The sequence below is a fragment of the Phalangium opilio genome, unplaced genomic scaffold (genome assembly GCF_054372755.1).
Source record: "Phalangium opilio isolate 3A_F unplaced genomic scaffold, DU_Popi_V2 ptg000230l_1, whole genome shotgun sequence".
Taxonomy (NCBI): Eukaryota; Metazoa; Arthropoda; class Arachnida; order Opiliones; family Phalangiidae; genus Phalangium; species Phalangium opilio.
Genome location: NW_028324221.1, coordinates 956,770 through 969,605, shown reverse-complemented (window position 1 = coordinate 969,605; position 12,836 = coordinate 956,770). Strand labels below are relative to the sequence as shown.

The 12,836-nt window shown below is 35.9% G+C and overlaps 2 protein-coding genes and 1 non-coding gene across 3 annotated transcripts; 2 read left to right on the top strand and 1 right to left on the bottom strand.

Moving 5' to 3' along the window:
- Positions 1–636: 636 nt before the first annotated feature.
- Positions 637–2,304, bottom strand: LOC149613531 (uncharacterized). The gene has a single exon (XM_089858060.1). It carries the CDS (start codon positions 2,302–2,304, stop codon positions 637–639), a length of 1,668 nt encoding a protein of 555 aa, XP_089714186.1.
- A 515-nt stretch (positions 2,305–2,819) lies between these two features.
- LOC149613530 (uncharacterized) lies at positions 2,820–4,827 on the top strand. The gene is made up of 3 exons (XM_089858059.1): positions 2,820–3,122; positions 4,320–4,406; positions 4,663–4,827. Exons 1-3 carry the CDS (start codon positions 2,973–2,975, stop codon positions 4,825–4,827), a joined length of 402 nt encoding a protein of 133 aa, XP_089714185.1. The 5' UTR covers positions 2,820–2,972.
- Positions 4,828–12,433: 7,606 nt separating this feature from the next.
- TRNAV-AAC (transfer RNA valine (anticodon AAC)) lies at positions 12,434–12,506 on the top strand. Its single transcript has one exon. It is a non-coding gene; the product is annotated as a tRNA-Val (tRNA).
- The last annotated feature ends 330 nt before the right edge of the window (positions 12,507–12,836 follow it).

The window sequence follows — 12,836 nt, the reverse complement described above, 5'->3', positions numbered from 1 at the left end:
GACTTCGTATGCGTGTACATGTTTACAAAAATTCTTAACAATAAATATGGTTCCACATAACGTTAAAGAACAATTACCACAAAAGATATATTTAATTTTTAAAAATGAATTAATCTCGTTACCTATAACTTTATGCACTAACAGACAATTAATTTTGTAACTAGTATTGTCTAATGTTGCGCTAGAAACGGAATACATTCCATCTTCATATTCTGGAAGCAATTCACTTAAGCTCAATGGCAAGCTGTCTTTAGTTATACACTTTCCAGATGACGTATCTTGAATTTCGTTGCATTGTTCATTTAAAGTATTATAGCACTGGTAAAATTGATGGCGAGTCGCTAAAGATTTTGTAATATTTATGAAATTATTTGAAATAATTGCAATTTTTTTAAAATAACTGTGCTTGCTTTCAAAGCGCATGCAGGATAATGTTCTTAATGGCCCGTATCGTTTATACGCGTTAGCATAATGAGCCAAGTAGTGATATTTTGGAGTCATGACACGAGGTCCTAAAACTTCACTAACTAGTTTTAATAATGATTCTATTAAATTCGCAAAATTCGACAAAAATGAAGTATGTAAATGTGTTGCGAAAATGTAATCCACAATTTCCCTGAGTTTTAAATATACATTTCAGTAAGGATCACCTTCTTGAGGTAAAAAAACAAATAAAATAAATGGCAAAAGTCTAAATAAGGTGAACATTTCGCTGGCCGACCCTTTTAAGATCGAATCCCCCATTATGGAATTTCGGCTTTGGGTTTCTGGTCTATTTGATTCAGTTTTACCAAACCGAAATGTTTCGATACATTTATTGAAGTCGTCAAGGGAAAGTTGTTTTTCAGTAATTAAATAACATATAACGTTCTTCAACACACTTGGAATTACCCCTTCTAATATGTCGTGCATCGGATCTGGCGGCAGCTGTTGCGTTAAATCAAAATAGTTTATTTTCATAAGAGGGCTTTCTTCCCTTACGCCATATATCGCTCTTTCATTGGGGTCTTTCGCGATACCTTCTAAGTGATAGATATGTCGTTTTAATGACCTTAATTGAAATTGGTTCTCGTTCGTTATGGTTGAAACGTCTTCTCTAGAGATCATACAAAATCTACAAATTCGTCCTCTGCTGAAATTAGCATTAATACCGGCTAATTTATGGAGTCCGAGATTATCTCCAGAAAATAAGGCAACGGTAGCTGTAAAAAATTCTTGATTTTCGATAGTAATGCCTTCTTCTCTCATAATATTTAAGTCGAAAATTAAAGGTTCAAAAACTTCGCTCCATCCATATTTATCAATGTGTTTGGCTTTAGCCAAAAAGACTAGATTTATATCGCTTAACTTTGAACGATATTTTGCCTGCAAGTTTAAAATTGTAAAATAGCATCCTACTACTTTGTGCTTGCCTCTTTTCGATCCCAATGGGTTAACAACCTCAAACTCATCGAGATAAATTTGAATCAAAAGGGTTTTTGAATTAAATCTAGGGTCACTTTCTATAATTTTGTTGGCAACTTCTCCTTGAAGGAAGTGTCCGATGCAATTGCTTGGTATTTTATCCAACGTGTCGTGTTTTTCAATTGATGTTTCCGAAAAATAGAGTTTTTGAATAACTTGAATGATTGGCACATAATGAAAATAGTCTTTCTTCTTTTTAGCTAATGTTTCAGAAAAGGTATATTGCCTTGGTTCAATTAATCCATACTCTGATTTGCAAAGTGCTGACATTTTGTAATTAGAATTTAGGCTTACGAAAGCTTCTTTTACCTCTATATTCTTAGTAAACAACTCTTTTTCATCAATTTCAATGTTTTTTCTCCGAACTACTTCTAACACATTTTCTTTGTTTTTACACAAAATATATTCACAAAAGAGCAGAATGTCATTAGCTAAAGACTGAATCACACTGATAGGCAAATTGTGAATTTCTCTGTATTTTAAAAGAATCTTTAGTAATGTTTCTCTAATTTCCGGGGGTTTTAACTGTTTTTCATTTCTGGTTTCACCTTCTTCCAAATATCCCTCTTCATTTTCATTGGAAACGATTCCAGAAGCAGTATTTTCTTTTTCTTCCTCAACAATTACGTTAGGTTTCTTGAAAACCTCGTTGTGCTTATAACGCACGTGTCGAGAATACTTTGGTATAGATCTGAAGGTCCTTCCACATGCGTCTAATCCACAAGTAATTTTGAAGTTGGGATTGTGTGAATGCTTATTTTGCATGTGAGTTAATAAACCGGTGAATGTCTTTTGGTAAAAAGTACACAAAACACAGCTAAACAGTTGACAAGCCGACATATCTATATTTTTCTTAAAAACAACTTTATGCCGAAAAATAAAAAATTAGAGAGAAAACCCGGGGCTTGGCGAAGAGCGTGTTAATGAGGAATTTTTATAATCACTGTTTCTTAAAATTAATAATCGCCTAATTCGCCTTTAAAAAACCTATCACCTATTCTTGTAATGATATTGTGAAAACCTTTATATTTTTGAATATTTTCTTTACTATGTAAATAGTCTCTCTTTATCCTCGCTGAGCCCCCCAAAAAAACCCATTCAATAGATACGCTAAACTCTAGGTTGGTTTTCCGTAGCTAAAAATAAGTGCACGTGTTTGCGAGAGAGTTCATCGGACCTCACCTTAGAAGGGAAAATAACAGCAACTCGAGGAGAGAAACTCAATGGAAAATAACCAAGGGGGCCCCGCTGGGTCAAAAAAAGAGAGATTATGATTTTAAACCCTTTTTTTGTCACTTGACTCTTAAAACTTGTATGAGAAAGAATCGTTCGTAGGAAATATACTGTGGTTTTACTAAAAAAAAAAACATGTATTGTATTCGTCCGAGGGCGAGGCTCATCATTCTCTTTCGAGCTACGTGACCAAGTGAACAAGTGATTTCGGGTAGCATAATTTTACGTGTGCACGTATTTGTAGGTATATTTACGGTTTCATCTCGTTTTTAAATATGAATTCGGGCGGTATTAGTTTACTACTGTGCTTGGACAAAAGAAGGAAAAAAATTAAAATTAAAGATGGTTCTTATGCTACATTCTTGGAACATTTAGGAAATGACGCAACCCTTAAAGACTTCGTTGGACCAAACGTAACTTACCAGGTGAGATCATAATTTTTGTAACTTCATTTTTATGTAAAGTTGATATTCGTCTTCAGCACTCTCAATTTAGTGAGAAATAATTGAAAATTTTCTCGGATAATTTTAAAAAATACAATATTTTGGAAAAGATGGATATATTAGGGAGGGTAGATAATTCGCACTCCCTCTAGCGATGATTTTTGGCCCTAGGGAGAACACCCTACATGGATGACTCTCCCCTTGCGTGTTGGCTTCTCCTATGGAAATAATGGATTGGTCTATCTTTTTTTAATATTTGAAAGGTTTTTTCGTGATTTAAAGGGTTAGTGACACCTTTTTTGAAGAATGGCTAGTTTTGGTTTCTAAACATTTATTGGGTTATATTAAGCTTATATCCCAAGTGAAACGATTCAAATAAATTTATTCTTTTTGTAATATGAAAAAAAACGCACCTTTGAACATACTTCAAAACAAAGAAATGTATTTGTACCCCTGGTGACGTCACTAAGAGTACCGTTTGCTAGGAAAGCGCGTGAAGTATTTTGGTCATTTCTCGTTGCAAATGCTAAGCCTAATTATTGGTTTAGCGCCTAAGCCGCTGATAAAGAGTTCGGCACGTGCTCGCGCGCTCTCGATCGTGACGTCACCAGGGGTACCTCAATATTAAACTGATAGAATAGTTGGAAAAAATTCAGTAAGTAGGCTTTGAAAAAGGGGGTTTGAGTAACACTTTAAAAATTAGAATGGACTTATAAACTGCATATTCTGAATCAAGAAGATTCGTTCTTTCAGATAGGATTACAATGGTTTAATTTTAAAATTTTTGATTTTTGGTGTCACTAACCCTATAAGGCAATACGCCATTTTGGTATTACGCGCAACGCCGTTTAAAGCCGTAGTGTAAATGATGTATTAGGTTTTATAGTATGCTTTTAAAAAGGTTATTCCTCTTGAAAGAAATGATAGCCACGTCTTAAAGTGAGGGTAATTCCGTCATGTAGGGGCGGGCCTATTTCAAAAATATCCTCCCGTAAAAATAGCGTACTACCGTAGAAACCGATTTCGTTTAAACGTCATTATACTGAATATGATGAACGCATGTTGAAACGCCCCTACGTAACGGAGTTTCCCTCCCTTTAAAGACGTAATTTGGTAGCTGAGGTTTCAAGTAAACAGGCACGCAAACCAAAAACTTGCTAATTTAAACATATATTTCAGATTTTTGACACCTCCTTCGCAATGGATGTAGAAATTGATGAGGATACAATTCTAGAACATTTAAACGTTATAAAAGTCGTTATGACGGTACGAATTTAGAGAAATTTTCACACATATTTTTCAATAAAGGGGCTAGAAAACTTTCCTCCCTCTGGCGTAGCTTTTACTTCACTGCAGTGTTGTCAGATCCCGCGTGAGTGAAATCTCTCAAGTACTGATTTGTACTGGAACTGAATCGACTAACAGCTATTCTGGCAACATTGCATGAGGAAACTCCAAACCACCGTTACTGAAAACTATGTATTGCTTCATTCCAAAGATAGAAATATTAATTTGTTTTTAGAGAAAACGACCTATTGACGATGCAACATGCTCACTTATTTCATCGGATAAAAAATTAAAAGGAAATGAAATGGAGGATAATAATGGAACTGAAATGGAGGATAATAATGGAACTGAAGTGGAGGGTTATATTAAGCTTATATCACAAGTGAAACGATTCAAATAAATTTATTCTTTTTGTAATATGAAAAAAAACGCACCTTTGAACATACTTCAATCAGAACCATTTTACTTGGTGCTGGGAAGATCTTGAAACATCATGTCACTTGGGATTAATTTTACATTACCACCGTAGGCATACTTCTACTCATTTATACGCTTCTGATTAGTAAAGGTAGAAATCAATTGTTCGATTAAAGGCTATTGAAATTGTCTAGTAATTTTAAACAAGCTGGTTAGTCGGTCTTAAGTGTTACTCCTCATTTTTGGATATTTCCTTGTTTTAGGGGCGAATGTTTGGAAGGCCATATCTCCGTAACAAAATGTTGTACACCCCATGTTCTTTGGTACTTTCCGCTCAGTTTTGTCCCATAAACACGCCCCTTAATTTGTGATGGACTTTTCAGAAACACCCTGTATAATAGACTTATGTTGATATGGTAAGACCAGTTCTAAATGTACTATCATCCCGTTCCTATTGTTGGTCATCACCGCCGGCATTAAACCAGTGTAAGTAGCTGGACTTGTATCAGAGTCGGAATATAGACGAAAGTGCAGCCCGACGTGAACATAAACCGACTAACCTACATAGAAACGAAACAAAGCGAAGAGCACTTTCTGTACATAAAGTGTTAAAATGTTTTGCTAATAATCACACAAAATAGGAAAATTTCTTCTTTTGCTGTCTTAGCCGCGTGGATATATCTAACGAACATGGTGTAATAAACATTTTTAATAGCCGATTTTTATGTAAGTCACTATGTTCCCATCTCACATGCATGTCACGGTTGTTATATCAAAATTGCGCAGTTTCTATATCTCCTTATTCCAAGGAGGAACTACGAGCAAAAGTCACGCAAACCACGTAAAGCGAATCGTTCATAGACAGAATTCAAAATTTGTATTCCTGACACTTTTATTTAAACTGTCGCCCAAGTCGCCTCAACCTATCCAATACAATCCAACTTAGAGCATATAACTTTACGGAGTTGACTAATTAATATAGTATTAATAAAAACTGCCTTTGTAGACAAAGCCACAAATAAAAGTAAACAAAATTGATTCGCTGAAGTACAGATATTAAAATTTTCAGTTTTGAAGGCATGACTATAAATTATCATTTACTTGAAGAAAAATCTTATCATCACTTAGTTTTTGTTTCGAATGTCGCGCCGAAATTTTGAGCTTTGAACAGTTTTTAGAAATTTTATCCATGTAAAATAAATATCAAATAATCCCAAAATATACCAATGTAAAAAAATATACGCCACTTAAAATAGATAATAGCTAAAAAACTTTGCTGTTTAAAATCAAATAATGGAAATTTAAAAAAAAAATGGACACGTGACCAAAAGGGTATCGCGTCTCTTCCTAGTGGGCTCTCAGAGCTCAGTCTCGACAATACCTCCAACACGAGAAGTTCAATAAAAATTTACCTTGCTAAATTAAACTATAGTCTTTCAAACGAAAGAAGAGCCCTGAGAAATTTGTCTAAATTGGTGTCGCCCCCATCGACCCCATAGTACTTTATCAACTTGTTTTGTTTTGTCAATAGTCGTCTGTAATATAGTCTGCTATAAACAGATAGGCTTAATCGCAATATAACCAATAAATTTGCTATATATATTTCATATGTTTATGTTTCTTGATTTTTTACGATCATCGAGTATTAAAGAATAAAAAACAAAATTAACGACAAGACACCAGTTTTATCTTTGTTGATCTAGCATTGCAACATATTTTAATGACATAAGTTAAAATACTTGACCATAAGTAGTTCAGCATCAAAGCGTCTTCAGTCCACGTTTTCATCAGAGTCTTCGCTGTCTTCTTGCATATTAATTTTAAGAGGTTCAATTGTGGTTTCGATGATGGGATCTTTTTCCCAATACTCATGCATTATATTCTCGACGTGAACTTTATGAAATAATAAAGCGTCACAAGTCCAGAACCCTGAAGTACGAAATTGACGAGGTTGCTAAAAGTAGAGGTCACACGGTAGTGAGGATTCCACCGTACCATTGCCTGTTTAACCCGATTTAACTAATATGGGCACAAGTGAAGAACGACGTTGCGAAGCAGAATTCGGGTTTCAAACTCTCGACGGTCAAAGATGCAAAATTGAGGACCATTGAACGTGTGACACCAGAGAATTGGCGTAAGGTAATAGAGCACGTCGAGAATATAATGCATCAGTATTGGGAAAAAGATCCCATCATCCCGACAATTGAACCTCTTAAAATTAATATGCAAGAAGACAGCGAAGACTCTGATGAAAACGTGGACTGAAGACGCTTTGATGCTGAACTACTTTTGGACAAGTAATTTAACTTATGTCATTAAAATATATTGCAATGCTAGTTCAACAAAGATAAAACTGGTGTCTTGTCGTTAATTTTGTTTTTTATTTTTTAATACTCGATGATCGTAAAACATCATGAAACATAAACATATTAAATATATATAGCAAAATTTATTGGTTCTATTGCGATTAAGCCTATCTGTTTATAGCAGACTATATTACAGACGACTATTGACAAAACAAAACAAGTTGATAAAGTACTATTGGGTCGATGGTGGCGACACCAATTTGGACAAATTTCTCAGGGCTCTTCTTTCGTTTGACAGACTATATTACCTGCCAATAAAGTTGCAAAGTTTCGAAAGCAATCCTTATTTTACCAAAATTACCAAAATGTATATTAAGACTAGTCAATTTTTCAGTCGGTTAATAAGTTCGTTCAAACAATATTAGTTCTCTCAACAACCAAATTCAACGAAGCTATTCGCAACAGTTTTATCAAAGTACCATTTACTGAAAATATATTTTATGGAATTTGTGGATTATCTAATTTTATATGGTTGGTCAAGTGTACATTTTATAATCTATTGTCTCAATTAACAGTGATATGTATATATCTACTTTAAAATATATAGTGCAACGAAATAAGCTTAATTCTTCTCAATTCCAAGTATTTTAAACGATCAAAATAAGCTTAATTCTTCTCAATTCCAAGTATTTAAATCGATCAAAAACTAATATTTGTCGAAATTAGTATTTCTTTAAAAATCCCTGAAAAATCCTCTTTCATCATAGATCTAACAGTGAGAGAAACAGATGAGTGAAAATTAGGTTAATAAATGGTTTTTTCGTGTAAAACGAAGATAACTATTTTTTAAAATTAATTATCGTTTCTCTTTAAAATTGAAAATCTTAATATCTTTTACTTCAGCAAATCGATTTTGTATATTAATGTTTTACCTTTTCTATCCATTGTCTACATAGGCAGTTTTTATTAATATCTGTTTCTTCATTCTTAATTTATATTAGGCTAAGTATGTTGAGAAAACGACGTGTGTTTTAAACCTTACTGAAAAACAGATGTGCTAAATTATATTTAATAATAATATACCCCTAACCTTTCATGAACTATCGCACCATAAAACCAAAGGGATCAGGAACCCGATCCTTACTCGTTGATGATCTACAGTGTGGACGAGATCAGACCAACACCTTCCATTGTGAACAACCCCCAAAAGATGACGTCACTGCACTAAATTATAGACCTCATTACAGGGTAGAATAAATACGTTTTTAAGTTCAGGTTTATTGTACGCAAATGAGAAGGTACCAATGCAATATTGGGGAATATGCGTGAATGAAACAAAATTTTGAGAAGAACAGTCCTAGTATTAGTTTTTGAACTTAAGACCCAAATTATAAACTCTAATCTGTTTGGTAAACACCTCAACGAAAAGGATCAATGTGCCTACCAACGTAATCAAGGCACTCTTCAAGACAACTAACCATTAATCAAAAATGTCTTGATTAGAATCAAGACCTAAAAAGTATCGATAAGACTGAGGTTATCACTTGTCTGAAGGATCAGATATTAATTTTTCTTTTTAATTGAAACTTAAATGCATGCTTAAGAAAAAGCAACGTTCCATTACCGTTTTCCGTTGAAATAAATTATTTTACTGGTAATCAATTTCAAAAATTTACTTATCTCGGCTTTTCGACCACAATTCCATTCCCCGAAAACATTTTATCATTACATTAACTACTTTTGGGAGAGTACGTGTATGGTTTTTGCGTTTTAAAAGGTTCCTAAAGACGTTTCATCCCCATTCGTGATCAGCACGCTTCGCAGTGGAACATTTTAATTATTTCAAAACCAATGGCGCCAAAATCAATAGGGACAGTAACATTTTTACTCGCGGTTTTGCAAAATGATGTAATATCAAGTGTACTTTAGTGAACCGTCGTATTGTTCTTTCTCATAGTTCAGGGCATGATCAGTGTTACTGCCCAATTTCTCTCTCTAGTTTCTAACAATGGTTAGAGACTATTTGATAAGGCGCGGCACAACGTTATATTCTAAGTAGCACAAAAGGAAAAAGAATCAATTTTTTTATATTTTGGTTTGAAATTAATAAACTCATGATAGTAGTTATAACGAACAGAAAGTCAAGGGAATGGCACCGGTAATGAGCAGCAAAAAGAGGAAATTTTGCTTCAAGGTAGCAGAGGGACATGGTAGTGAAAATAGTAATCTAGAATTTTGTTCGTTCAAACCTTAATATATCATGAAATATTCAAGTGAGGAGGCGGCACTACGTAGAAAGATTGATTTTGGCAGATAACAGTGAAAAAAATTATGTTCTACACACACTGGGACTATGGGAGAGTTTCTGGGCCACAGGTCGCACATGATGAAATTTCAACTCCAGTTTACATCAATTCTCCCTGTTCGTACTAGTAGCAGGTTAAGCTATAGTTTTCTCAGGTCCTGTTAGTCTCGAAAGGGTTATATAGTCCTTGTAACTTTTAAAAGGTTGTTGTCATGGCTAAACAGACCGATATTACAGTTTTTTATTGTTTTATAGGCTATTTTGACACGTTATCTCCCAAAAGTAATAAATGTAATGATAAAATGTTTTCGGGGAATGGAATTGTGGTCGAAAAGCCGAGATAAGTAAATTTTTGAAATTGATTACCAGTAAAATAATTTATTTCAACGGTAAACGGTAATGGAACGTTGTTTTTTCTTAAGCATGCATTTAAGTTTCAATTAAAAAGAAAAATTAATATCTGATCCTTCAGACAAGTGATAACCTCAGTCTTATCGATACTTTTTAGGTCTTGATTCTAATCAAAACATTTTTGATTAATATCTGTTCCTTCAGTCTTCATTTTAATTAAGAATATTAAGAAACTGTTTTACATTTTCAAAATCTGCACTAAGCAGAAACAAATATTTATAGGGGACCATAACTTTCGCTCAATCAGACATTTATTTATTATGATACTTCTAAAAAAAAACGTAAATCAATAAACGTTTGTATTCTTATTGTAATTAACATAATACAATTTTTTACAATCATTTATTGAAATGCGAGGCGCCCCCTGAAAATTCCAGAAATAGGACCAAATTGACCATTTTACAAAATTTTTAAAAATGCTGATTTATGTCCGATTATCATTTAGCTCAAAATTGTCATAAGCCCAATATGAAATTCCGACATCCTTAAAACTTCATAAAGACGATCCGAGATTTTCAATTCCACACTTTTTTTGTAGCATAAACTAACGTCTGTTTGATATGAAGCTTAAAACCTTAAACAAAATATAGTCAGGGCTACCCTAAAAGTTCACAAAGATGATCCAAGATTGTTAATACGCATAAAAAGTGCCATCTTCAAATTATGTAGCCGGGGAAAAGAGAGCGTGATCGAGTGGGCTATGCTAGTGGTTGGAAGTCGCGGGGTTGGGACAGTGATAAGGGAGTTGAGATGGATTGGAAATGATGATGGGCGACCTGCGGCACCGTATCTCTCCCTATGTACCTCGCGCACGCCCCTACCCTTCGGTAGGCGATTGCTAAGTGCTGCCGCGGAGCGCCATTTTATTTGTATGAGAACTAGCTTCTATTTTGAAGATAGAGGGAGCGCCCTTTACAATTTCGTCCAGTACGACCCTACCTAACCGCTGAGGATGCTGAGAGGACTATGTTGCCGTAGGTGGGGGTACACAGGCAACGCTATAGGTATGGGGGTTTCTACTCCATTCCTCTCTCCTTCAAGGTTGGGACTCCAGGCATAGCCAACTCCATCACGCACTCGACAACGCAAAGCAACTCGCGCCAGCGTGGGAAATAAGGCGGTGACACAGGGCAAATGACCAGTTTAAAAATTCCCTGGTCCAGTTCAAAAATTAAATCGGAGGGGGGTCAGTGGTCCACGAGACTACTAAGAAAGTTCAAGGGTAATCTGACTCCACACATTAAAATTCTAATATTTTAATTATCCACTTCTTTAGTTTAGCAGACGACGTGCTCTGGTCAATGGTAACGGACCAGTTTATTTATTCCAAGTCAGGAAAGTCACTGGCCTAATGTCCAGTTTAAAAAATGCTTATTTGGTCACGGACCAGAAAACTCACGTAAACGCGACGCGAATGACGAAAACTACGTATTTTGCGACTGCCGAGAGGCGAATAGCCTGGCCTCCTTTTACGTCCCCCCTTGTATTTTGAAAGTGGGCCTGGGACTATGGCTTGCGAATACTTAGGCATCTAATACCTTCTCTCTAGTAAACTAGATATCGCTTCTTGGTAAAACTTTATATAACTAAAACCATGAGTTCATAACATATGTTCCATAACAAGCTTCATACAACTTTTGGAAAACAAATTTCTCTGAGATTTCCAGGCTTTTCCCCATATACTTCCCTGAGTTTTCCATGTTTTTCCCGTATATGGAGTATCCCATGGAGCAAATGTTAACAAAGGAGGGAAGGGGCAAATAGGACTATTACATAATCAAAGGATATCCCCGTATCTCTAATAAAACCAGAGTTACGAGCTTCCAAAATTTAGTGTAATGTTAATCCTATGGAGGAGGCAAAGTACCTACAAGCACCCGGGGCAAGTACCTACAAGCACCCGTGGCAAGTACCCACAAGTACCTACAAACACCCACAAGTACCCGGGGCAAGTCCCCACAAGTATCTTCAAGCACCCACAAGTAACCACAAGCACCCACAAATAACCACAAGCACCCACAAGTACCTAAAAGTACCTTCAAGCACCCACAAGTATCCAAAAGCACCCAGAAGTACCTACAAGTACCTTCAAGCACCCACAAGTAACCACAAGCACCCACAAGTACCTACAAGCACCCACAAGTAACCACAAGCACCCACAAGTAACCACAAGCACCCACAAGTAACCACAAGCACCCACAAGTACCTACAAGTACCTACAAGCACCCACAAGTACCTACAAGCACCCACAAGTACCTACAAGCACCCACAAGTACCTTCAAACACCCACAAGTACCTACAAACACCCACAAGTACCCGGGGCAAGTACCCACAATATTCCAGGTTCGAGTCCTGGTAGATACGTGTTTTGACCATCGTGATTGGACATAATAATAAGCCAGATCTCTTCGAAAACATAGTATTACCACGTCTCTATTGTGTTTAATAGTTACCAGGTCAGCTTCATACGCGGAAGATCCCAGGTTCGAGTCTTGGTAGATACATGTTTTGACCATCCAGATTGGACAAATAATAAGCCAAACCTCTTGGAAATGCTGTAAGACCATGTATCCATGGTGTAGTGGTTATCACGTCCGCCTAACACGCGGAAGGTCCCAGGTTCGAGCCCTGGTAGATACATGTTTTGACCATCCTGATTGGACATAATAATAAGCCAGACCTCGTGGAAAACTCATTAAGACCACGTATCTATGGTGTAGTGGTTATCACGTCTGCCTAACACGCGGAAGGTCACAGGTTCAAGCCCTGGTATACATGTTTTGACCATCCTGATTGGACATAATAATAAGCCAGGCCTCATGGAAAACTCTGTAGGACCACGTATCTATGGTGTAGTGGTTATCACGTCGGCCTTACACGCGGAAGGTCCCAGGTTCGAACCTGGTAGAGACATGTTTTGACCATCGTGATTGGACATAATAATAAGCCAGATCTCTTCGAAAACACAGT